This window comes from Microtus ochrogaster, chromosome 18 (genome assembly GCF_000317375.1).
Source record: "Microtus ochrogaster isolate Prairie Vole_2 chromosome 18, MicOch1.0, whole genome shotgun sequence".
NCBI classification, from domain to species: domain Eukaryota; kingdom Metazoa; phylum Chordata; class Mammalia; order Rodentia; family Cricetidae; genus Microtus; species Microtus ochrogaster.
This window is the reverse complement of record NC_022020.1, coordinates 2,310,222-2,337,439: the sequence shown is the minus strand read 5'-3', so window position 1 is coordinate 2,337,439 and position 27,218 is coordinate 2,310,222. Positions and strand designations below refer to the sequence as shown.

Below are 27,218 nucleotides of genomic sequence, written 5' to 3'. Positions count from 1 at the left end.
ACACACACACACACACACACACACACACACACACACACACACACGGTGCATAGTGACTTCTGAGGAATAACCCAAGGTTGTCCTCTGACCTTCACGCACACACACACAGTAGAGAAAGAAACAGGGACAGACACACACATCACAGAGACAGACAGACAGAGACAAGGGATACAAGAACAAGGGAACTCCCTGGGCACAACCCACCCATCTCTGATTTGAACATGTGTGGCTCCTAGCATAAATAGCAAGCCCAGCTCTGAGGACTAGCTAGAGAGAGGACTATCACCCAGGTCCCATAATGGCTGCTGGGTGGCACACAGTGCCTGATAGGACACAGTAGAAACACCTGAGACCTGAGCTAACACTGGAGCCAACATCAGAAGCTGCTTCAGAACTCACAGGAGAACCCAATCTGTTTGATTAGCTGCAAAGACAAAATGAGAATGAGTATTGTTTTTAGTTCTCAGGATCTTGTTGTAGATTGAAGATGTACAGATGCGATGCAAAACAGTCTGTCACAAACAGCTAGGGAAATTTTAGATGAAGAAGAAAGAATGAAAAGCTGATAACTACAGAGGGGACGCGGATGGCGTCGTTATCAGGCCAATTTGAAAGGAGCTATTGTGGATGTGCTCCAAGAGGAAGGGCAGACACATCTCTGCCACAAGCTATTCTTGGAAATAATTGATCTATATGACAAACTATATTAGAATTCATTCCCATTATATTACAGAGGAATGATAGAGTAAGGCCTTTTACTAGTAAGACTTAAAATAAAAGAGTACGAGAAGTATGCTTGAAATAACTGAAAAGACAAGGCTTTGTGAAGATCCGAAGAAGAGCCAGCTAGAAATACACTGAAATAACTGAAACATAGGAAAAATAAGGAATTCATTGGATGAGCCAGGCAGCAGAATTGAAATGAGGGAGGAAGGCCACTTTGGAAACAAAGTGTGAGAAAGAAGTCTTAGAAACCCTTGGAATGGCACCCGAGTCCCTAACATTTGTGTCGCTGGATCCCAGGAAAGCAGGAAGAGGGGCTGAGAACACATAACATTCGAACCCATGTTGTACACACATCTACATGCATGCATACTGGGGACTGGCCCCGATATCCCGTCTTCAGAGATGGTTTACCACCAGTCACCCTTTGCTCTGGTGTTCACATGATTATCACTTGTCATTTAAGAGTGCAGAGAGAACCAGGTCAAGTGACCCCCTTTCTACGAAGAACGCTAGTCACCTCTCCGCGAGTGACAGTTAGTTACAGTGACCATGACTCCACATTTGAGACTGTGAGTGGAGAGGGAAGTCAAGAGGGAAGCACAGAAAGCTGAGAGCCTCCGCCCCCCAGGGCTGACGCCTGCTCGGGCAGCCCAGCCACCTCTCAGTTGCTGAGTGAAGTGTTCAGGTGCCTCGGAACCTCTGCGCACCTCAGAGTCACCCTCTGGCTTCGGGTTGGAAGATACTGTGTATCTAGCTCGGAAGGCAATGACCTTGGCTGCTTCTGCACAGCACATCTGATCCTTGCTGCATTCTCCCCAGTCTGCACCCCCTTTCGTCTTTCTGATGTTGTGTCCTTACGTCCAGTGTAGACGATGCTGAACAGACTCTTCAGGAAAACAGCCTGCTGAAAGGCAAGCGGCCGGCTAGTCCTAAACTTAGATTCACCAGTAAGACCAGAAACATGAAACATTAAAACTGAACAATATTGGACATATCATGGGTGTAAATAAAGGCCAAAGCACCAAGTCAGGCCTCCCAATGGCCTTGGGTGAGAACAGAATGCTGGGTAGTCCCTGAGTGAGCCTGATGTTTTCCTGCTCTTCTGACTTCTTTGCCATTTTGTTGGAAAAAAAAAAAATCCATTGTGTTTAGCATGTTTGAAGTAGCCTCTTCTAGACTTTTAACATCCAATTATTATCGTTTTAGTAATTGCTCCTTAATTTTATGAACATCTAAGTCTATTTTTCTCCTCTTTTCCTTTGTTCTGAACATTTCCGCTAGCCGGGAATATCTAGACAAAAGAGAGGAGCAAAGACAAGCACGAGAAGAAAGGTGCGTACGTTTTCTTCACTTTGTAACGAGGTGTCACATGACTTTGCACTGTTAACAAAGCATGCAGAGCCCTCTGAGATGCATTAACCTCGTCTTATCATTGCACGGCTGGTACTTGCAAACGCCTGTCCTCCTTACTTTATATGCTGAGAAAACTGGATTTGTGGTAGATGTGGCAGCTGACAGAAATCAGAGATCAAAAGAGGCCTAGAGCGACCATCATGGCAAATTTTTTGCTCCAAAACCCTCCTCAAAATGAGCATATTATCATCTCCATCTTGACATATGATCACAATAATGGAGATGTGTTCTGAAAACTCCGTCGCTGGATGACTTTTGTCCTTGTCTGAATATCTTCGTGAGCACTAGCAAACAAAGATGGCAGCGCCAAAACTAGGCACTAACTGCTCACGGACTCTCATTCCATGAGTAATCCATAACTGACCAAACACCACGATGCCTCCATTAATCACACTGGAGGCCCCTGAGCCTGGCTTAGGCGTTCTTTCTATGTGTTCCAGGTCACTTGGTTCATATTCATTTAATAATTGAGCACACGCGCCATGCCAGATAGTGTCCCCCGTGTGCAGAAGAGCCTTGAATTTTATAACTGATCAGTTCCCTTCCTCCTGAAATACTCTCCGTCCTACATGGAAGGAACCATTCTCAAACAGCCGCTGAAGTATTTGGTACTCACAGTGGGCACTGAGGAATAAAGTATAGAATGAATGAATAAATGACACCCTGCAGGAGGGCTCAGAGGGTAATGACACTCGCCGCCAAGCCTGATGACCTGAGTTTGATCTCTGGGACCCACATGATGGAGAGAACCAACTTCTGCTCTCTGCAAGTTTTCCTTTGACCCCCCATATGCATATGCATTTAATGCACCAGAGGGGAGGGGGAGAGAGAGAGAGAGAGAGAGAGAGAGAGAGAGAGAGAGAGAGAGGAAGAGGAAGAAGAGGAGGGGAGAGGGGAGAGGGGAGAGGAGAGGAGAGAGAAGACAATGTAGTTTTAAAAATAAACAAATGACTTAACAACCTAGCAGCTTTATTTGAAGTCTTCAGGCTGCACACTTAGTCCATTTTATTTTTTATGTGTATGGGTGTTTTGGCTGCATGGATATCTGTGCACCATATGCATGTCTGGTACCCTTGGAGGCTAGAAACGGACGTCAGATCCCCTGAGACTATAGTTACAAACTATTGTGAGCTGCCACGTACGGTTTGAGGATAGAATATTGGTCTTTTGGAAGAGCAGACAGTGCCCTTCACTGCTGAATCATTTCCCCAGCCTCAGTTCATTAATTTAACTCCATTTGAAACGGTCAAGTTCACATATTAAGTGTGTGATTACTTGAGATAAACAAGAGACACTGGTCCTGGAAGTCGACAGGCGGTTTTTACCCCTTGCCCGCTACAGCCTGCAGTTACTAACTCTGTCACCAGATGGCGATATAGTATGCGGAGAGGGATAGGCTCAGCTTATGCCTTTTGTACTGGAGCCTAGGGGGAGCCTCACCATTTCTGGCCTGTGCCAATGGGATGTGGAATTGCGCTAATGTTTTAGACACCATCAGCTAAATAGATCAAGACAGTCTGAGTCAGGCAACAGCGGAGACTGTCTGTGCTCAATTAAAAAATTAGATGCTTAAGTCAGCCTCATGAATAAAACATTGGTTTATTTCCTACATTCTATTAGATTACTGTCATCCTAATCACCAGTGGTGGCCAGTAAAGCCAGAGCGAAAGGTGCTGGAGACAAAGCAACGAACTTCTCTTTGTCTGCTGAGCTTCAGAGAAAGAGGAGACATACCCTTATTGAAGGACTCTTGACTTTATGCCTGGGGTTAGAGAATTTTGAATGTTTTTATGTTTAGTTTTTCTTGGAGAGAGTCTGTACTTTGGAGCTTCTGACAGATAGACTGTCAGGTTATGTCCATACAAGCAAGGGAGGCTTGGTGGCTTCTTCTGGGAATGTCAATCTATGTCCACACAAGCAAGGTTCCCTGGCTCCTACAGGGAATGTCCAGTGTGTAGTCAAGAGTCAAGGTCAGAACTGGGCTCAGGCCGACTTCACAGAGCTCTCTGGCTATTCCCCATTCAGGCTTTTGCTTATTGCTGGCATATTCGCTATTTATTTATTTAAGAAAACAAACTATCTTTCTTCATTTTACATACCAATCCCAGTTCCCACTCCCTCCCCTCCTCCCATTCCCTCCACTTAACCCCCACTGCCCCCATCCATTCCTTAGAGAGGGTAAGGCACATTGCTTTGAGGAAGGACCAAGGTCCTCCCTACTGTATCTAGGCTGAGCAAGGTATCCATCCAAAAAGAATAGGTTCCCTAAAAGCCAGTACAAGCAGTAGTGATAAATGCTAGTGCAACTACCAGTGACCCCCCCCACCCAGTGACCCCCCACCCAGTCTGCACCAGCTTGTCACTCGCCTCTCCCACTCCTGCTCCGCCCTTGATCTCCTCTTCTCTTCTCCCAGAATGCCCCTCTACACCTCAGCAGGTGGTCACCTCAGCAGGTGCAAGAGCAGCTCTCTATGGCTGTACTGTAGCCCTCCCCCACATCCTACCTCTCAGTTTACACAGGGTTCAGTAAACAGAGCCAGGCAGACCCCCACAGTCTGAGCCGGCCCTTTTTCTTGTTTCGGTTTGACTCATCTGAGGAAACAAGGGGGTCCCAGGAAAAAAGCAGAATGGAAGATTGGGGGTGCATGCATGACAATGATGGTCCAGGAACCATGAGAAAGGACACTGCGTGCTGCTGGAGGCCCAGAGATGTCAGAGGGCTTGAACTCAATGGGAGGGAGACCTGGGTAGGAGGACAGTAGGGAAAGTCATAGTGAATAGGACTGGCTCATACAGGGTGTGTGTGTGGCTCAGTGAAGAGACCGAGCAAAAAGAATCTGGTCTGAACCTGCCCTGGTGTACCTTCTGGGTGTCAGAGCTGTTCCAAACATTTATTTACCTCTCCCAGTGTACTGTGAGCTGCAGGAGGGTGGAATATTTTTCTTGTTTGTTATTAATCCCTTAATACCTACTATGGTCCTGAGCACATCACAGACACATTGAACAAACGTTCACTAGACAAATGAAAAGATGATCGCATAAACAAAGGAGACAGGCACAGCAGAGCAGGGGTAGAGGGAGGAGCAGAGGTAAGCGGTTGAGCTGCACATCATAGGTCGTGCTTCTGGCCGCAGCCTCATCGTGATTGTATGGTTGGTGTTGCTTCACAAGGCATTAGGGACATGTGGTCAGAAGGGGCAGTCACCTCATGAGCTAGTGACTCCCAGGACGATGTGTTCGAGCCCTTGAATGCACGGCTCTAAGAGTCACTGTGGATGCAAAGGTCATGCCATAGGTCTAAGCTTCCTGCCCAGGATGCTGGAAGTTCCTGTGTGTCACATGACATTCCTCACTGTGAGCTGTGACTTTGATGTGGACCAGCCTGCTACCCTCATCTCTCCAGTCCTTGCAGACAAACACTGCTGCTGCTCTTCCAGGAGAGTAAATGCTCCGGATCTGCATGGGCACACAGGGCAGCCCTGTTAAACTAAAGACGCGTGAGCTGGGGCTGCAAAGGCGGCTCCTTGCTTTAGAGCACTTGTTGCTTTCACAGAGGACACAGGTTCGGTTTCCAGCACCCACACGGCGACTCACAACCATCTGTGACTCCGGTTCCAGGGGATCTCACTTCCCAATTCTGACCTCCCCAGACACCAGGAACATGTGTGACACATGCATACGCATATAGACAAACACTCATACAGTAAATAAACCTAAAAAAGTTACTTTAAAGAGTATGTATGTATGCCACATACACCTATCAAATACTTGACCACTTCAGGCATTTAAATGTATGGGCCAGTAATGTGAAGTATAGTCTCACAATTATACAGCTATAAATCTCATTGTGTAAACTGAAGCTGTACCCCTGCTGACCCGCGCTGTTCTCCCCAGCTGAGAAATAAATATCCTCTTGTTACCCTAGAAATAAATATCCTCATTCTTTGGGGGCAATTCTAGTTAAGCCTTTGGCTCGTCTGTCCCATACATTTTTGGCAGTGGCCTTTCTGCACCTATGCACAGTCAGGAGTAGTCTTTGTGAATGTCTAACAATCTCTCGGAAGAGCAGCCCTTTGGATTCTTGTCAGAAACTGATCTGAACCCACTGGCTGGCAACCCCTGCCTGCCAACCAAGCTGCCCACAGAATATGGTGTGGATAGACCAGATAAAAGGCCAGAATGGGTTGGTCGGATCACGTGTGAGACAAGATGTAGCCATCTAGGGAGCCAGTGATTTTGTTCCGTTTTGTTTTTAATGGTTGAGTTGGCCTCTTGGCTCGAAGCCTTTCATATGAGAATGTGATTCCTGGGATGCTGACTTTTCTGCTCTGGGGTTCACATCTCCTAGGCTACCCCTATTAGCAGGGCAGACAGAGTAGAGCCTTTCTGAGGACAGCTCTGTGTCCTCTCTCTCTCTCTCTCTCTCTCTCTCTCTCTCTCTCTCTCTCTCTCTCTCTCTCTCTTATCTCTCTCTCTCTCTTATGTCTGTCTGTCTGTCTGTCTCTCTCTCTCTCTCTCTGAGGCAGCACTCTGCACCAAGTTTTGGGCGTTAGCATGTGCATCCCGTCACTGCTCCTCGCAGGAAAGCAGACCCACTGGCCAGTGAGATGGGGCACGTGCTGCCCTAGGCCTCCTGACTGCAGGTGGTCCTCTACAGGTCAGGGCTCCTCGGCAGCTTTCTCTGTGCACACTTTGCAGGCTTCTCATCAGTGGACACAGGGAGGCACCGACAAAAAGAACCAAGGAGGCTGCGCTCCCTGCCCTCCCAAATCACATTATCTGCTTGTTGAAAACAGGCGCACACATGGGAAGAGCTGACGAACTATGCCAGGCAGTAAATGTAACATGCCATCCACGCGGAATGGGCTACATATCCGACATGAGTTCAGAGGCAAGACTGAGATTGCTTGCAGCTGTGCTGGTCCCAGCTGGCTCCGCAGAGGAAGCAGTACACACTGGCATAGCCTGAGGGCAGACTGCCTCTGTGGGGGAGCAGAGGGGTGAAGGTGACAGAGGAGGCCACAAGCTCCTGAAGGGTGAGACGAGAAGCGCATGCTCCTGTGTGTGCACACATGTGCTTGTGGGCAGGTCAGAGGTCAACCTCAAATCTTCCTTGGCTGTTGTCTGTGTTGTTTTTTAAGACAGTGCCTCTGAGTGGCCTGAGCTGCCCCCGTATGCTGGGTTGTTTGGTCAGTAAGTCTCAGAGATCTGCTGGTTTCTTACTTCCCAGAATGAAAATTATAAGAACAGGGCACCATATCTGGCTTTTATATGTGAATCCCAGGATCAAACTCAGGTCTTTATACGTGCAAGGTACACATTTGACCAACTGAGCTTCACACACACACGCACACGCACATGCACACACACGCACACACCCTGCCCCCGAGTTGCAGTCCTGCTTCTTAAATTAAATTACTTTAGAGACTTTAACTATGTTCTCTGCCTTTGTCATGCTGGTGAGTGTGGAGTGTCAAGTCCAGGGTCCCTGGTGACCGCTGGAGGTGGCGTTTGTGAGGTGCCCTAAAGCATAGGCATGGAGCGACGCTGCCCACTGGGGAAGATGGAGACCCGCCCCAGCCTAACTCACGCCCGATTTCTGTGTGGACATCTGGAGAAGCACACATTGCAAAGTTATTTTGGTCTGATCTATAAAGTGCACTGTGAGGAAGATGATTGGTAGCTGTTCTTAATAAACAGTTAGTGGGTTCTGCCTGTCTGCAATGCAAAACAGATGTATCTTTGTTCTTTTAAACTGACTTTGATGCATAAACTGTATGTGACGTCAGGTCCAAGCTATTGGATGTCTGAGTCCTGCTCAGAAATATTTTAGAATATAAAAAAGTTTCCATGGGCTAATGCTGAGAGAACAAAGTGAATTCCACTTGCGTTGCTGTGAGCATTGAAGCAGGTTCAGGAATTCCAAGAGGCATCTATCCAAGCAGCCCCCTTTCGGTATTTGGGGGCACTGTTTCTCTCTACCACACCAAGAAACCCTCCCACTTCACAGCTGTGAACTCCACGGGGGTTCAGTTCTCAGCTGTCACTGCCAGAGCCTTTGGCGGCTCATTATTTGCTAGTTTATTGTTGTTGTTATTATTTGAGTCAGTGTGTCCTGAAAGGGGAATAGAGACTCTGCAGCAGTGAACCAGGATCCGGTTTTGTGTGATGTGGCCACTTGTCCTCTCTTCCCTGCTTAGGAGTGATGCAGGCTTTTTAGTCGCTAGCATCTTGGCTTTGCTGTGTGCTTTTGGCAGACGGACCCTCCAGTCAGCCCTGCCCTCTGTTCAATGCATCAGGAAACCAGCTCACTCTGCAGGTGTTTCGTCCATAAACAAGCGTCAGCCACAGGCTCCTCTTTCTTTTTACGGAAACCCTTTGGAATTTAACTTTCAGATACAAATACTTGGAGCAGTTGGCAGCCGAGACGCAGGAGAAGGAGCTGAGAAGCCGGAGCGTGAGCCGGGGCAGAGCTGACCTCTCCTTGGACCTGGGCTTGCCAGCAGCCCCTGCCTCTTCCTCCCCATCAAGCCAGAGTCCTTCATCTGCTGACTCACAAGAGGCTCTCACGGTGCCCACCTCCCCACCCACTCTTCAGTACCCCCAAGGTGAGTGCTGGGAGAGCGGTGGGAAACGTGACCATCACTATCAAACAGGCTCCCTCAGGAGTCCAGCATGCAAGCTAACATGAAGATAACAGGACAGGTGAGTTTCAGGGTGGCTGCAGCCTGTGCTGCTACTGACAAGCACTAGAGATTACCAGAGCAGCTTAGATGACAGCAAACTCATTGATAGAAGTCACCCACCTGTGGTCATTAAAAGATAAAAAATATACAAAATTAGACTGATATTGACCATCCTAAATACCAGGCATTTAGTACTTCTTGATTTAGATGTACGTAGCTTTGCACTGCAAGGTGACAACTTTGGAATCCTCCTATCCTAAGAATCGTCTTTTTAAATTGATGGGGATAAAATAAATGAAAGCAAACAAAAAAATCAGAACATAGTGATAATAAATGATAAATACTAAAAAAGAAAAATAATGAAATTTGCTGATATGTATCGTGTGTGTGTGTGCATGTGTCCACAAACTTGTGTGTAGACAGGCAGGTTCTCCCTGGAGAAATTTTGTTAGCAATATCATTCACTGCAGCCTTGAACCACAGCTGCCTTCCTGCCTGCTCTGTGCATTGCACTGGGGGACTTTCTCTTTCATGTTAATACAAAGCACAGCTGCCGATGCAGGCGCTTGCACAATGTATTCACAGCACCGCGCCAGCTCTTTGGGCTTCACCGAGTGCTGTGGCTCAGCCTGATGTAGACATAGCCAACTGAAGGCAGCTGAGACACCGAGCTTTCGACTCTGGGAGGGTTGGCTATCACTAGCAGCAGCTTCCTCCAGGACTCCATGACCTCAACAGTACTGGGTGCTACGGAAAGATTGTCTATCCAACTTTCTGCCGGCTCGCCTAGCCTCGGGGTCCATTGGGCAGGAGCAGGCTACCGTCCTCCAGACTTTGCAGTATGTCTAGTTACTCCTGGTTCCTGACCCCATGGAGGATTGTCCCAGGCAGATGGCTCAGTCACAGATGAGTAATTTCAGTCTGAAAATGCAAACCTGAGTCGGAGAAGGCAGCCGTTCTGTGGCAACTGTAAGCTTTCCAAACACCGCCTTCAGGTTATTGTCTTCTCTGGGCTTGGCATTTCCACAGGCAGTATAAAAATTTGCCTCTAGCAGAGTCGTGGTTCAGTGCTTAATCTGGGGATTTTACACTCTAACATGTTCCTCCAGCTGTGGAGAACAACGTTGGTCTAAATGTGAAATAGTGGACAGTCCTAAAGAGAGGGGATTGCCGGTACCTATAAAATCTCGTTTGTCCTCAGAGTTTTTAACCATTCAGTGTTTGCTGCAGAAGACAGTTCCTCAAGGATTAGGTCTAATTAGAGTCATGCCCGAGGCCATCCCATCTAAGGAAAAAAAAACTATATTTTAAGCTCCCAGAAGAGCACAGAAAATAAAATAAACACGCACATATATTAGACTTATACACATATATATTTGCTATATTGGTCATACATATTAATAAACATGACTTTTTCCAGTAAGCTTTCAGAGAGATAAATAGCGAATGTCCTTGCTGTCTCCAGGGAAAGGATTAGTAGAGACGGAGAGGATGTTTGACTGAAAATCACACTGGTGCGGTTTCAATGTGAAACACGATACAAGGCTGGAATTTACACACCTGAACATCAATAAAACAACCTCTGTGGTATTGTTTGAATTCCCTAGGGGAGACCAGTGGGTCTTTCAAGACACAGGTGGCTGGCTCTCCTGCGTTAACTGTAGTCTGAATGAGCAGGACCACCACCTATTCCGACTTCCTTGTCCTCATGTGTAGTTGAGTTTTGTGTTGGAGATGAGGGTCTGGGGCGACCACTCTGTCAGGAAAGTGTTTGCTGTGCAAATACAAGGGACCTGAGTTGGGATCAGGTAAGTCAGATGTAGTGGTCACACCCATATTCCCAGCGTGGGGGCAGGGAGTGGGGAGAGACAGTGGAGTCCTTGGAGCCTGCTAGTCAGGGAGCCCAGCCAAGTGGTAGGCCCCATGTTTAGTGGGAGATCCTGCTTCAGAAATTAAGATGGAAAAATGATCAAAGCAGACACGCAGCCCCCCCCCACACCTATTTACACACAAACACCCAAACACTACACACGATTACACACCATAAATCGAGAATAATAGGTCTAAAATGAATTCCCTAAGGGGAAGACCAAGAACTGCTGGGAGTTCCTGCTGATTTGGGACATTTTTTTTTTGACAGGGTTTAGCCCTTCTGCTTTGTTATTGCTTTGTTGTTGTTCTTTAAAACACCCCCCACAGCCTCTGACCACTGGCCTCTTCTATCAGGTCTCATTTTCAAATTTCCCAAGTAACTTTTTGCTTACCCCTAATGTTTACAATAGTCCAACATCTGGAGGAAGAATAACACATATAACCACACATCCAGATGTTTGTCCTGCACCAAACACCTGGCACTGTTGTGTTCCCCATGTGCCAACGGTTGGCGAGCTTTCTCGTTCTTGGTCATTTCTGGAGCATATGACCACGGTGCATCTCGTGGTTCTCTCGTACCCTGCCCCTTCCTTCCCAGGCTCCTGTTGAATATTTGGTCATGTGTTTGGGTAGCATGGCATCATCTGCAGTGTCCTGAGGATAACTGCAAGGGAAGATTCATGGGACTGTTATGGGCTATGCCAGGGCTAGGAGAAGGGTTCATGGGTAGAGCTGCATCCCAGCATTTGAGGAGTCACAGTGGCACATGCCATGTGTTGTGGTTGTAGTTTATGCCTGCCATCCCTTTGCCTACCCTCTCCCCAGTGTTTGCACAAAGCCAGCATTGCAGAGTCATATTGATAAGAAAAGGAAAAGCTAATATTTGTTCCTAACCTACGTATGCCTCAAGACAGTCGGTCATTTTGTGGCTGCTTTTTGCTATGTTTGGTTTTAGCGTTTTGAAACAGGGTCTCGTGTGTTGGCGGTAGGCTTCAAGCCTCTCTATGTACCAGATCATGGCTTTGAATTACTGACCTTCCCGAGTTCACCTCAAGAATCTGTGGCATTAATGGCCACATCCAGCTTACAAATATTTACTCAAACTCTGGAGGACTTTTAAAATCATAAGAACTAGGCTCTGTGGCACAGATCTATAATTCTAAGCACAAGTAAAGGTAGAGGCAGAAATATTAAGAGTTCAGAACTAGTCTTGGCAATATACCATGATCGAGGGCTACATAAGGCAGGCCCTGTCTCAGAAACACAGAGCAAGAGAGATGTGAAAACATCGGGATTCCTTCTCATTCCCCTCACAATACCCACTTGAGAAGGGAGGACCCAAAGGCTAACCTGCTGGCATCATGTACCCTCTAGCGAACCCTCCAAATCCGTCTCAGCTAAGTATGCTGTAACTTTCGTATAAGCGATGCCACTGGCCCCCACCATCAAGACAGTGTGTCCTGGAATTGTTTTCCCATCTGGTCCCTTTGCAGCTCACAGCAGATGTGTGTCCCTAACTGCCTAGTCTTGGTTGTCATGGTCTGGGTATTTTTCCTTTTGTGTCAAGCTAGCAGACCAAGTGAGGTGCTGACATCTGCATGCGCTCTTCTTCCACTGTGCTCGCTGTAAGTAGTGCAGGCAGCCCCAGCGGTCAGTGAGCATGGCAAAGCATCTCTTGCCAGCCATTGCTTTGGTAGGCTGCCATTGTACTGAGACCCGAGGGCTTGCATCAGAGTATATGATAAGTTTATTTCCTGTTGTGCCAAAACCCACAGATGACTCTGGCATCAAGGCTATTCTCACTGATCAAAGTGGAGGGTTCCGGTTAAGATAACATTCTTTGATATGATTTGTTTTTAATTTTTCGAAGAATTAAAAGGAATAATTCCTTCTTGAGTAAGAAGAAGTCAGTATAGTCAATTGTGGTGCTTAAACTCAGTTGTCAACTTGATGGCATCTAGAATCTTCTGTGGGACAAGCCTCTCCACATAGCTGTGAGGGGTCTGAATTAGACCAATTTTAGTTACTATGGGAAGATCCAGTCTCTGTGGGTGGCACTCTTCCACAGCCCGTGGTCCAGAACGCAACAAAAGAGAAACATAAACTGGGCCCACCTGCTCATTTCCCTCTGTGATCTGACTGTGGATGCAATGTGTGGGCAGCTGCCTCAGGCCCCTGCCCCGTGGCTTCGCTAACACAGTGGACTGCACTCTCGAACTGTGGGCCAAAATAAGATGCTGTGTCAGACATTTTGTCAGAGCAATGAGACAAGTAACTGTCACACAAAGTATGATCACCAAATGAGTCGTTGCCAGGGGATTCATCTCATGGAAAGAGAGTAAAGTAAAACCTTCCCGAGTTTTTTCTCGGCCCGAAAGGCAGCTATTGTCTTGTTGGTCCCAGCAATGTGTTCTGGCTAGACATAACCCCTTTAATATGTCTCTGGGGAATGGGAACTACGCTCCCACCACAATCCTTTCCTCAAACACACGGGACCCTCCTGAGGCCAGATGGAGAGGAGTTACTTTCTCAATGGAGGAAAGCTACTGTTGAGAGTTTAGAAATACAACTCTTTTTTTTCGTTCTTTTTTTTTAAATTTATTAATTTATTAAGGATTTCTGCCTCTTCCCTGCCACCGCCTCCCATTTCTCTCCCCCTCCCCCGATCAAGTCCCTCTCCCTCATCAGCTCGAAGAGCAATCAGGGTTCCCTGACCTGTGGGAAGTCCAAAGACCGCCCACCTCCATCCAGGTTTAGTAAGGTGAGCATCCAAACTGCCTAATACAACTCTTATCCATACGCCTTACTGGGGAACATACACAGGCCAGGTTGTCTGTGTTGTTCCCCGTATGCGCATACTGAGAAAGCACTTTAGAGGTGCATCCGAAAATTTGGGCCTAGTACATAAAATTTAAGTCAAGAAAAATATATTCACTAGCAGAGTTTCTTTTGCTGTCTTTAATTGGACCTTAAGGTATTACCAAAGGACCCATTGATACTGGGGATATGAGGCTAATCCAATCACATATGCACCTGGAAGCATTTGCAGGAACAATTGACGGTGGCTTACTGCTACGTCTCTCTCAGATCCAGGAATTTAAAGTAAGACGGTTCTCCAGCGTATACTTCCTGGCACCTGGAAATAAAGACTAGACATGCAGTTCTGTCATAGAATATCCAGGCCATTTAAATGAATGATCGTTTCTCTCAGAGGCCTCCACCCATCGTCTTGACAGTAATACTCATGGGTAGTGCTGACTGGGTGTTCTGGTCGGCTTTGTTGTGTGCTGTTAGAGTCTCCTTCAGGTTACAGGTACTGTCTTCGTTGACCTAATCCCTGTGGCATGAGGTAGAAACATCTGGTGCCCTGTTCCCACCTGGCCTAGCAGCTGTGAACACTGTCAGTCATCAGCCTCATACTTGCCGGTCTGTGAGCGTGAAACTTTTGGGTACCTTTAGTCCAGTGTTTTATTAATTGGCTAGAAACTCGATTCCTGTGGCTTTGGGCCTCGGAGCTATACTCCTCCTCATTCCTCACCTGCCTGAAGCCACTTGATGCCATTCAGTCCCTTTGACCAAATCCTTCAGGAGCACCACCCGAGGGCAGGCTGCTGTTTCCTCTCTTGTGCATCCTCAGTGAAAGTCATTGTGCCCACCAGCAGTTCACTGGAAAAGGCCAAACTGTTCCAAGTTGGAGAGATTGATAGTTGCCCGCAATGTTTTTCTTGTGCTGTGTTTTTCTTTTTAAGGTTTATTTATTTTTATTTTATGTGTTGTGAGTGTTTTGTATGAATGTGTGCATGTACACCATGTACATACTGTGGTCATAAGAGGGTAGTGGATTATCTGGACTGGAGCTAAAGACAGTTGTGAAGCACCAAGTGGGTACTGACAGTTGAACCTGAGTCTTCTTCAAGTGCAGCGTGTTGGGGTTTATGTCCTGCCCAGTTCCCACAGCTGGTAAGCCCCAAAGAAAATCACACAGAGAGTCTACATTAGATATAAACTGATTGGCCCATTAGCTCAGGCTTTGTATTAGCTCTTATAATTTATATTAACCCATTATTCTTATCTATGTTAGCCACATGACTCAGTACCTTTTTCAGCAGGGTAGGTCACAGTCCAATGACCAAAACCTTGGAAGCAACAATCAATGACAGTCTGAGTTCCTTGCTGGCATCTATCTCTGGCTCAGGACCCTAGTAACCACATGTTGTGTCCACAACTTCTATTTTCCTTGGGCGCCTCTCCCTGCCCATATACACAGTGATCTAAAAGCTGCAGTGTAGCTGAGAAGCACATGCTGTCTTTACAGGCCCTAAAATCCTGATTCTGTAAGACTACCCCTGGACTTGGGGATCCTGCAAATACATTTTGTGTGTTTGAGACACATAGGCTTCTTTTATGACTTTCCAGGTTGGAGCTTCTCTGAGAAAGCTGCCTCAGTTTGATAGATCCACTGATTAGAAGGTTCTAGTAGCTTTTTTGATGCAATCTCTTTGAAGCCCTTTACATCTTCAAGATAATATGCACAAGAAATGTGCTGCTTGCATTCCGGTCCTCCCCTTGCCTCGCTGTTCCTCATCATCCCATGTTTCTCTGAGCTGTGTTGCTCCTTGGTGCTTCTCTTTGAGGGCTGACTCGGGCCAGAGAGGCTACTGGAAAGCGCCTCCATTTTGGAGTGTCTCCACTCTCAACAAAAGGCTGATCTGAGGATGAGTGAGAAGTAGGGCCTCTCCCATTCCACATGTTGGAACCAGAACAGCACCAGTGTGTGTCTGACTTTAGGAAAGACTTTCACACAGTTCAGAAGTCTTTGTAACCTAGTGTTTATGGTCCCATCACCTGATCCCAAAATCAGAACTATGTCAGAAAACAGTGTACGAACCTGGGACAGCATCCCACTTTCTGTTTATCGTATGAAATAGAATATTTACAGTATTTTATCAGGTGCACAATAACTGAACCAGAAACTGGATGTTTTATTTTGTGATACTACAGTGTTGAATTCAAGTCAGAAGTGCTACCTAGAAGGAAGAGAGGAACAGAAATTGTGTGTGTATGTGTGTATACATATATATATTTCAATATAAGATAGGTTACATAGTGTATAAAAACATTTATTGTGTGTACAGGTGTGTGTGTTTATGCATGCATGTGGAGGTCAGATGTCAACATGAGTCATCATTCTGCAGTTTGCCATCCTCCCATTTGCTAAGCTAGGATTCCCTTGGCCTAATGGTTAAAGATTAGGCTAGACTGGCAGGCCAGAGATCCCCAGAGATCTGCCTGTCTCCGTCTTCCTAGTGCTAGGTTACAAGCGTGTACTGACAAGCCCAGCTTCTCTGTAAGTTCTGTGTACTGAATTCAGATCCTCATGATTGACTAAATGACAGGTACTTTAGAGACTAAACTATCTCTGCAGCTGTGTGAATGTGTGTGTGCATATGCACGCATGTGTGTGTGTGTGTGTGTGTGTGTGTGAGAGAGAGAGAGAGAGAGAGAGAGAGAGAGAGAGAGAGAGAGAGAGAGAGAGCGCAAGAATGTGCTGTTGTTTATTTTGAACCTAGACCTCGCACAAGGCAGGCAGGTACTCTACCACCCCGCTGCATGTCCAGCCTAGAAACCACCATCCCTGTAGCACTTGTGATCTTGCCTAACTTCGAGCCCAAGCGCACAGAGCAGTTGAATACACCAGGCATCAAGGTCCTAGATCTGTCTGCTCTGATGACCATCATTGTCATTTCTTGACCTCGTCCTTATTCCCATGTGCTCTTTGGATTAAGATTAATATGTAAAATTGGATGTGATTTGAGAGTGTCAGCATTTGGATTTGGTGATGGCGCAGCCTATGAGTACAAGCCTGAAACTTCATATTGAGTTCCACATTGCTAAATGAGAAAAGTCTTGGTGGTTGGGACTGTGGAGTTCAGCTATGGGTCTGTAAAGTGGCGCTTTCTAAAGGTACCTTAGTGTATCTTAGATATAAACTTCTATGAACATCTAGCTCTAAATTTTGAAGCAAGGCTGAGACCTTAGTTTCGAAGACCTATAAATTAACAGTAAAATTACTTTTTTGCTGGTGAAAACATGTTACATTGAAAATATTTATGTGTTTCTGTGTGTACTTACATTAGTTGATATGCACGGCATGCGTGCAGTGTCCATGGGTCCCCTGGAACTAGAGTTACAGACGTTTGTGAACTACCATGTGGGTGCTGGGAACAAAACCCTGGTCCTAAGAGAGCGCTCAGTGCTCTTAACTGCTGAGCTGCTCTATCCCTGGCAACACAACATGCTACTTTTGTGAAACTTGCATAATTCAGTTTGTACTCTGCTAATGAAAGTATTCCTGTGAGCAGAGATTCTGTTTGGGGGTGATTTTACACTTGGGGGAACATTTGACAGTGTCTGGGGACATCTTTGTCACAGTAATGGGAAGGTTGTGGGTGTAATGTTAAGGGTTCCTAGTGAGCAGAAACCAGAGGGCTACAAATCCTATAACACACAGGACTGCTTTCCATGACAAGGACTTGTTTGGCCCTAAATGCCCACAGTATTAGGGATGAGAACGCCTGCTTTAGATAAATCTTAGCGACCAGCGCAGCAAGCGTTGGCCCAACAACAAAGCAAAGTCTGAAGAATTTTCAGAGCTGTGAGTCTTTCCTCCTGGGACCATTCTCAGATTTATGCATTAAACCTCGAGTCTCAAGTCGATGGTGTTGGTTATTAGCTCTAAACTGGGGAGGTCCCTGGAACGTGCACTGTTTGAGCAGCTATTACAGAACAGCCTGGCCCAGTCTGTGGTTTCATAAGACTTGCCTGAAAGCCAAGCACTGGCAGAGCCATTGGGACACTACCACAGACTAAAACTGATTAAAGCCACCCAGAGATTGATTGAATCTAGATGTTGTAAGTGAACATTGGGCTCCACTCTTGAGGACATTGAAGAAAGCAGCCATTATTAGCACGACTATGTTTCTGGGTGTTTTCAGGACTATTACATATTCCTCCTTTGTGGCTCAATCACCTTCTACACTGCAGAACCTGTTATTAACAGGACATTCAGGCAGGTCTATCTAGTTAGAGTCCCAGAAGTATCCATGTACTCTGCTTGACCGTGAGAGTCTGTGGGAAGACAGGTGCTCTAGACTCGAGATGTTTAGTGAAAGGCTGCTTGCAGACGTGTAGGGAAGTCAAGAGGCCATCAGAGGTGCTCAAGCACCCTAAGGAAGCAGCTAAGGAAAGGAGGAAATGGTCTCACTGCTAGGCTTGAGGGTCTGTGGTGAGTGATCAGCATTCAGAGAGAGTCGTAAGCAAGGGAAGAAGCCATAGGACTGAACAGCTCCTGGTCCATGGTGCTCTGGTATAGACATACCAGTCTCTCCTGTCTTGCTGGCTGCAGCAGGTACGGGGGACAGTCTGGCAATGGTGAATGTCCTGTTTTCATCCGTGCTGTGGCAAGTAGATTGCCCCCTCTGAAGCTGCTTCCTCACTTCTTACATGGGAACAAGGGTCTCTACAGTGTAGACGAGGAAACTAAAAAGGGTAACATTTTAATATGCTTCCTAACACAACCTGCGGTTGGAAAAGATACTTAATACATGATAACTTCTGTCTTCACTTCACTGAAGGCCAAGTAGGGCCCAACGTCTAGCAGAGGTTTTGGAGAGCTGCTGAGGAGGTGGTATTGGCCTTTGGGAGGACTCTGCTCGGCTGCCTTTGGAATGCAGGAGGAGCTAGTGACCATGCTCAGGTCTTTCCTGCTATTTCTGATGTCCAGTTCTCTGATGTACATGACAGCGTAGCCTTTTATATCCACAGAATAGGAGCCAGTTACCCCCTTGCTTCTCTGGCTTCTCACATCTGTGGGTCCCCTCGTGGATTCCTAAACTCCCTTGCTCCTGTAGTGTTTGATTAGGGTTCGTTCCAGGGCTCAGTGGATAGAGAAGCTTGCTGAACAAGCTGGACGATCTGAGTTTGATCCCCAGGACCCAGGTTTAAAGGTGGAAGGAGAGCACTGACTCCACGAAGTTCTCTGACCTCTACACACACGCAGGCACATGTTCCACAATTAATACACTAAACTAAAAAGAGCACTCCTTCGAGTGCAGCCCATTGGCCTTGCGGGTCCAGGACCCCTCTTGTCCCTTTACTTCTTCCTCTTTGCATAAATGACACATGGACACATCCTTTCGCTGGGCTAAGGTTTATTATCCCTCCTCTCTTACCCTTCTCCCCAACCTTGAAGTCTGGTTTCCACCCTCAGAATCAGGTCGGCGTGCTTCTGGCCAAGCACATTTTTCGAGGTGTTCCTAAGTGCATCCTGGCGATGCTGGGCTGTGGCCGTTTGCTCTCCCCAGGCTGCAGTCCAGAGGCACACATTCAGCTCTGGGCCCCTTGGATGTCACCCGCCCCTCCCTGCAATGCTCTCCTCCCACTCCTGCCTAGTGGCCCCTGCTGGAGAAAGTGAGGCCGCTAGCACTGCTTGCAGTTCCCTCCCGCTGCCAGCCCTTGAGACACAAGCAGAGCTGCACGTCTCCTTTCTAGCTAGGATGTGAAGACAAGTGCATGGCATTCTGGCAGTCCCTACCCCAGGTACCTGCTTCATCATGGTGGTCCCATGGGGAGGGGTGGAATCCTGATGAACACACGCTAAAGAGGTACCATACCTCACCCTGCCCCTTCTGTTCAGCCACCTTGGCATAATGTCTCACTGTAATGTTCTGGCCATGTATGTGTGGCATGTGCATGTGTGCAGGTGTGTGTGTGCAAGGGTGTGTGTGTGGCATGTGCGTGTGTGCAGGGGTGTGTGTATGTGTATGCGTGGCATGTGCATGTGTGCAGGGGTGTGTGTGTGGCATGTGCATGTGTGCAGGGGTGTGTGTGTGGCATGTGTATGTGTGCAGGGGTGTGTGTGTGTGGTATGTGCATGTGTGCGTGTGCATGGGTGTGTGTATGTGTGACATGTGCATGTGTGCAGGTGTGTGTGTGCAGGTGTGTGTATCTGTGTGTGTGGCATGTGCATGTGTGCATGTATGTGTGTGTGGCATGTGCATGTGTGCAGGGGTGTGTGTGTGTGTGGCATGTGCGTGTGTGCAGGTGTGTGTGTGCAGGGGTGTGTGTGTATCTATGTGTGGCATGTGTATGTGTAGGTGTTAAGTTTCTTCCTCAGTTATTTCTACCTTACTTTTTGAGACAGACCCTCTCCTGGAACCTGGAGCTCACTGATTGAGCTAGACTGGTTAGGCAGATGGCTATTGAAATCTACCTGTCTCTGTCTTCCCACAGCTGGTTTACAGATGTTCGGTGCTATGCCTGCCTTTCTGTGTGGGTGCTGAGGATATCAACTCAGATCCTCATGTTCATGCAGCAAGCACTTTACTGTCTGAGCCAGCCACCAGAGGCACCCCCTTTTCAACAGGGTCTTTCTTATGTAGTCCAGGCTAGCCTCTGACTCACTACGTAATTCAGGATCACTTCTAATTTCTTACCTCTCTGTCCCCTCGCGGCCTCTACCTCTTGATTGTTAGGATTATAGGTATGCATCATGACATCAAGTTTTAATGTGGAACCAAGGATGGAACCCATGCCTTTGTGCATTCTAGGCAAATACTCTACCAACTGAAGTGCACATCCCTAGCCCCTTGCCTTGACCTTCTGAGGATTATCACAGAGCTTTCCCTGTGGAGAGATCAGGAAGACCTCAGCAAACATTTTATACAAAATACTCAGTAAGTGTGGCCCAGAGGGTGCTGACAGTGCCTGCTCCCTCGAACTCAGCATAGCCCTTCCTCTAGCTGATACCTGGGAGGAAACCATCCCAATGTCCAGGGCCCATCTCTCACCTGTCCCAGGTAGTCCTGGGTTATGAGCAGTCTTCCCCCATGGAGGACTTCCATCTCTCACCTGCCCCGGGTAGTCCTGGGTTATGAGCAGTCTTCCCCCGTGGAGGTTCCTTGACTGGCATTTGCTTCTCTCTAGTCCTCATTTCCAGTCTCATCATTTGCAGGGTTGCTACCTGACTCTAGTCCATTTTGATTGGAGCTTCACCCTTATGTCTAAGCCTAGCTGTTCCCACAGGAAGCACGCTCGACCTGACAGAGGCATAGACGGGGAGCTTGTAGACAGCACAACACATGCTTGCTCTCTACCTAAAGCAGCCGTCACTGCCCCTCAGGCAGGCTCTCAGGTGCTTTTCAAAGCACATAAGGCCAGTAGTCCTAGCCCTAGATAGCTGGCCAAGTCCTTCTGACTGAGCTGAGCCAGCTGAGCAGCTCCCACATAGCAAGCGCTCCAGGCTTCTGTGTGTGCTCTTCTCCCTTCTCACCACAGTGTTTGCCTCTTTAACTTCTCATCCTCCGAGACTGCTAAAATGTCTTTTTGGAACGGGGACTTATAGATCCCTTCTGGACTTCATGAAAGTGCCTTGCTACCCTTTCCTGGGGCATCAACTTCCCAGGGCATGGTGCTCTTGATACTGAAACATGCATCATGATGGTAGAAGTTTTATATTGTGTAGTAGGAACTAAATGGCTGGCATCATGCCATTCCCAGGGGGCAATAGGACTTTTGTGCCTTGCCGTGCAAAACTTTAGGATCTCTTCTCTCTCACCCTGTGCAGTTATCATTGGTGTCACAGTGCAGCTGATTGGGCATCACTGTCCATGTCACCACTGACACTACTGTTGAACTGGAGAAATGCTTGTTAACTACATGAACTTGGGGTAGCCCAGAGGCAGAAACACTTGTTTTCATCCAAGGCATTGATGAAAACCTTTGTTTCCTGCAGACTACAGACTCCATGCCTCCTCTATGTCCTGAAGCCTCTGGGATAGAGGATACTTCTCCTATTTATCCACAAGGCAAGAGGCCCTTCAGAGGAAGAGTAACCCCAAAACAATGGCTGTGTGTATGAAGAGAGGCATTGCTAAGAGAAGCCCTGATTAAAGAGAGTGAAAAAGAGGACAGAGAATACGGTGGGATTTAGTGTTGTGTCTCGGGGTCATCGTAGGTACTTGACCAGGAGTGACAGGAACTTTGTGAGGGAATGCTGGTTCCTGCACCAGATAGGGCTTCTCAGATGAAAGAAGAGAAGATGTGGTCCTTAAAGAACGTTTGCCCTAGATGTGGCTCGGTTTAAGATGGCTAGAGAAGGGGGTCTACCATGACCTGCTGCTCCCTCCCGGTCTGCCTGTCATCTTGCCCAGTGACCTCCTACACACACACACACACACACACACACACACACACACACACACACACACACACGAGCCTGACTTCTCCAAACAAGGCTCTCTAGCCAGTGTCGTCACTGCGTGGTAAACTTTTGAAGGCAGAGGGGCGACGGGATTGAACATCACTGGCGGCTCATTGCATGCTCCTAGGAACAAACCTCCATTCTTGTTTGCTGACTTGAGTCTTAATTCGTTGCTTGTTTTGTTTCATGTGGACGAGTATGAGCAGTACTTAATTAGCTCGTAAATTAGTCAGGACAGCACCACATGCCGCAGCTTTCTAGCCAGACCCTATGGACACTGAGGCACGTGTTCTAGGCAGGAGGTGACTTTGAAGATGATGGCCTTCCTACAACTCATGAGAAGAAATCCCCCCAATGTTTGGAATCACAGATCAACGGCCCAGCCTCCGTGCAGTTAGGTTCTGGCATGCTGGGGTGGCATTATGTTGTTTCTTCCCAGGAGTGCGTGGCTCATCCAGACCTAGCACATCTGTTACCACATCTGTTCAGACAGCCCTTGGCCAACCAGGGCCTGAGTTGCTGTCTGAGTTCTGTGCGTTAAGCGGGATGAGATGGCACAGGTGGTCCATGCCAGCTACAGTCAGGCAGCAGCAGCCATGCATATTCCCTCTCCTTTGCGGGGTCTCCAGGGGCTGGGGAGCTGTTCTAGTTCACCCTGCCAGGGGCAGAGTCACTGGAAGACACCCTTGTCCAGGTCCCCCACATGCTTCACCATGAATGCCCAAGTGCAGGCCACATGCTAGGCTGTCGCAGACACATTTTCATTTGATGTGGGTATTCTGAAGTGCGTGTGCATGTCCACATATGCTTTCTGTCAGCCCCATCATGACACCACCATTGTTCATGCTCCCCTTTGGCCTGGCGTGTAAAGCTCACAGAGGTTTGTCTCTCTCTGCTAAAGACTGGATCACCAAATGAAAAAGGAATTAGCATCGAGATCCTTCCACCCCAAAACGGGCTTCTCGGGAGGCCATACTGAGTCTTTCGCAGGATATGTCCTGGGCTTTGCCTTTATGGGACAGTGCAAGGCATGCCTGTTCTCAGGTGTGTGAGCTCGAAGGGCTGTGCCTTTTGGCTTCCTTCTGCTATCGGCCCTGACATCTTTGTTTGGAAAGTTGGCTGTCTGGGACAGCCTCTGGGCTCTAAAGCAGGCTCCTGTGCTAAGTGAGAGACCCCAGGGATAAACATATAGCAGGTCATCCATCAAGCAGGGGGAAGAAACACAACTATCCCACCACAAATTCATGCCTGAAGGCCACTGTGGGGTCCACACAGGACCCTGGGGTCCACACAGGGTGTTTCTCTGGTGGCTGGGAAGTGTCCAGAGTGTAAGAAAAGGCCACAATTCTTCCCTTGCCCTTCCTCTGCCCTTCTCATCCTTCCTGCCCCTACCCATCTCCTTGATCCATCCCAGCATAACACAGGTACCAGACAGGGATGGGGTGCTGTCCCCAGTGACTCCTGGCACAGTGACTTCCTGCTAAGAAGCTGACGATGGTTGGGTCTCTGCCCAGTGAAGGCCGTTTTTCCTCCTGTGGTAAAGGCAGAGCTTGGCTCACCCAGAGGCTGAGAGGCCAACCCTAAGTACTCTGTGGCTACCTCTCCCCCACCCTGAAGGCAGCAGTATGTTCCAAAGAGGGGGTGGGAGAAGGGAGAGGGAGGGAGAGGTTTCTTTCAGTCTTGCCTGAAGGTCTTCATCAACTTGAGTGGTGTGGTGTATGTGTATGTCTCTGTGTGTCTGTGTGTCTGTTTGTCTGTGCATGTGTCCCTAGACACTGGCAGTTTTAGCACTATAGCCTCATGCAGGGGGTTGCTGTCAGGAGGGACCCGACCTCATCTGGCCTATCTATATGGCGTTTGCCTGGAGGTTTTTGTATTCTCAGTCATTTTGTTACTTGTCCAAAGCTCAGAGCTGAGAGCTTTGCTCAGCAAAACCAGGTGTGAGGCAGACAGCCATTTCCCTGCACCCTGGAGCAGCATGTGGCTGGAAACGGGCATTTTTCGTTGGCACTGGCACCACGTTTCTAGTCTTCACAGGTTTATGTGGCCTCTGCCCATGAGTGGTCCTTTTATTGCAGTTTTTGTTGTGTTTTCAGAGTCTCGCTGTGTAGCCCATGCTGGTGTGGAACTCACTGTGTAGCCCTTGCTAGCCACAGATTCTCAGTGGTACCAGGATTACATAAGCCACCATACCCGGTGCTTTTCTTAAAAATAAGTTAATTTATTTTATTTTATATGTATGGATATTTAGCCTGCATGTATGTTTGTGCACTGCATGCATGCCTCTTAAATCTCCTGAAACTGGGTTTTCAGATGGCGTGAGCCACCATGCAGGTGCTGGATTTTGAACCAGGTCCTCTACAAAAGCAACAAGTGCTCCTATTTATCAAGCTATCTTTCCAGCCCAATACTTACTTCAAAAGTATTTTTATAAGCAAAGTTGGAGTTTATTAAGAAAGGGGAAATATATTTAAGCATAGGGAGAAGAAAGATACCTATGAAAAGAACATTTGTGTAGACAAGAGCGCAGGCCTGGGCTTCTCAAGGGTGAGACACCAAATGAGTCCGTGAAGCAGTTTTTGCATTTGAGGGCTAACTTTACACCATGGGTAAGCAGTGTGTAAGCAAAGGGGGATTGGCCTTGCTGGGCTAACCCTTAGATGTAGTGCCATTTTACCTGTATTTTAATAAATAAAACTAACCTGAAGGTCTGAAAAGCAAAAGAGCCACTTACTGGCTCTTACCTACCCCAATCTGAAACGGTGATCCTGTCTCCAAGAATCTCAGACTAAGACTGTACTGAGAGTTATCTCCTCCCGTTTTATAATCCTCTTTAGTTCTGGGATTAAAGTCATGCACCGCCCAGTTTTTATGGCAAACTAGAATGGCTACGGTGATTAAAGGTGTGTGTTATTATGGCTTGGTCTGTAAGGCTGGCCAGTGTGACTGTTTGACTTTTCTGAATCTCAGGCAAGTTTTATTTATTAAAATTCAAATGCAATGCCCCTACACCTAAATGTCAAAAAGCTTTGGGCTGCAGCTTGCTGGTCAGCTTGATTTAGTGTGGCTTTTGCTGTTTCCCTCCCAAAGACCGTGCATTCCATTCTGTGTTTGATTGAAAATGGTACCTGCATATTGTTTTGTAGTTTCCCAATACGGCTCAGCTGGGGTCGTGTGGTCAGCTGGGCCTTGAGCTCCAGGAGACCTGGGAAGACATCTTCCAGGCGTGCTCAGTGTGACTTTGTAGACCAGGTCCCTGTTCATTGTTGGCTGCCAGCCAGGGTGTCCTGTCAGCTTACAGAAGCCACCTGTATTCCTACCACATGGCCCGTTTCATCTGGAATGCCGGTGGTACATGTGGGGTCCTCAGGTTTCTAAGCCTGCTGGTACTTTTGTGCTGCTATTTGGGCATCTCCAATTTCAGAGGCTCCCCTCGCTGGAGCTGGCTTGCCTGACTCCTCCACATTTTAAAGTTCACTGAGTGGACTCGCATGCCACCTGCGCAGTCCTGGTCACAGAAGCAGACATGAGCTCAGTAACCGCAAGCAGGAGTCTTGGGGCTACTCTCAGACCTTGCCCAGTGGAATCGAACCCAATCCTTGTGTGATTCCTGCGCCCCAAAGGAATCTGTTGTTGATATAATCTCACTTGTCTTCAACAGTGAGTGATAAGGACCACGAGCCTGAACTGGAGGCAGAAGCTGGGCAGGGTGCTGATGAAGCCAGCCGGGACATAACCTCTGCCCACCAGGGTGCAGAGAGCCAAGAAGAGCCAGCACTGGAGCTGGAGCCTGAAGAGAGAGCCTCGCTGAGTGAAAAAGAGAGGCAAAATGAGGAGGTGAACGAGAGGGACAACTGCTCGGCCTCCAGCATCTCGTCCTCCAGTAGCACCTTGGAGAGGGAAGAGAAGGAAGGCAAGCTGTCTGAGGACAGGACGACAGGTAAATGAAACCCCTTCTCCACGTGCTGGTGTCCTGCTGGACAATAGCCTGGCCACAGGCTACCCTCCAAGGTGACCGGTGGGAAAGGCTCACTCCCCCCTCACCTGCCGCCTGTCTCACAGTGACAGCGAGTCAGAGTTCTGGCTCTGCCACCTCCTCCCGTGCTGTGGGATCTCTCACTCCCACAAGTGCTGAAGGGGATCCACACGTCAGAACTGTGCCGAGATGTGGAAAAGAAACCACTAGTTTCCTTTGATCTGTCTCAAGGCCGATGATACCAAGTGTGGCCCTTTCCAGTTCCCGATTGGTTTGTTGTCATGTTGTCTGTTCCCTTAGAAGACTTGTTGGAGGGAAGTGTATAAAATTGCCACCAAAATAGAGTCAGCAAAGAAATTGAGTACTTGTCAAACAGCGTGCTTAACAGTGCATGGAGGAGAATTTGACAAACTGGACCAGCACATACAGGCTTTAGGTGTAGTGTTACACATTGTACTTAGACCCACTCTTTAATGTAACCTATGTGTTTTCCTTATATTACTCTGTCTTTTTGGTGTTACCTCCGAAATCCATTCCTTTCGCTTATGACTGAGATCTTTACAGTCAGGGACCAAGAAGAAAGCTAGATTGTGTATCTGGCCGCAAAGGACCTCACTGGGTCTTTAGAACTTGGTTCTGAGGGTAATTCGTACTACCAGTGACAGCACTGGGTTTGGTTTTCTCATCCATGACTTGTGGTGAAGTATAGCATCCCTTACTAGTGAAGCATGGACTATGCTCTGACTTTCTTTTAACCACACATCAGAGCCCACACTCAAATCCCAAGGTTCCCCTTGCCATTCCGTGCCATGAGCCAGGAATTGATACTATAGTCTCTGAAGCCCAGAAGATTAAGTGAATGAATGAAACTGTTCTCTTTCCCAACAGATCCATCAATGACCTAGTCAAAATAGTGACTGCCTATGTTTTTCCCAGTTAGAACATGCTACTGAATTCGACTTTACAAATGATTTATCACTATGATGTAACAAAGACTCAAAGACTATTAGTGTATATCTTAGAACGTATTGCACTAAAGAGCTTGTTTATTTGAATACATATATGCTGAGAAGTACTATTTAGTTTCCTCAAAATAGTATTATAGTTATTTCTAAACACTAGATGTGCTACTCAAGTTTAACAGAATTACAATCACAGTGTCAGGAGGTAAGATAAGTTCTGGGTCGCTTTAGTACTAACCGATTTTCATGTATTATAAGTAGCGTTATGAGTTATTCATCATAGTTGGGCTCAGCAGCCTAAAACACATCAACAAGTTGGATTA

At 47.5% G+C, this 27,218-nt stretch overlaps 1 protein-coding gene across 6 annotated transcripts in view; it reads left to right on the top strand.

Annotated features, from left to right (window-relative positions):
- Fhod3 (formin homology 2 domain containing 3) overlaps positions 1-27,218 on the top strand; it is a 430,213-nt gene that overhangs the window by 356,974 nt on the left and 46,021 nt on the right. For all 6 annotated transcript variants that reach the window (XM_013349359.2, XM_026783506.1, XM_026783507.1 and 3 more), the window contains 3 exons: positions 2,008-2,058; positions 8,536-8,747; positions 25,619-25,897. In XM_013349359.2, coding sequence (XP_013204813.2) covers positions 2,008-2,058; positions 8,536-8,747; positions 25,619-25,897 — 542 coding nt within the window. The remainder of the gene's footprint in view (positions 1-2,007; positions 2,059-8,535; positions 8,748-25,618; positions 25,898-27,218) is intronic.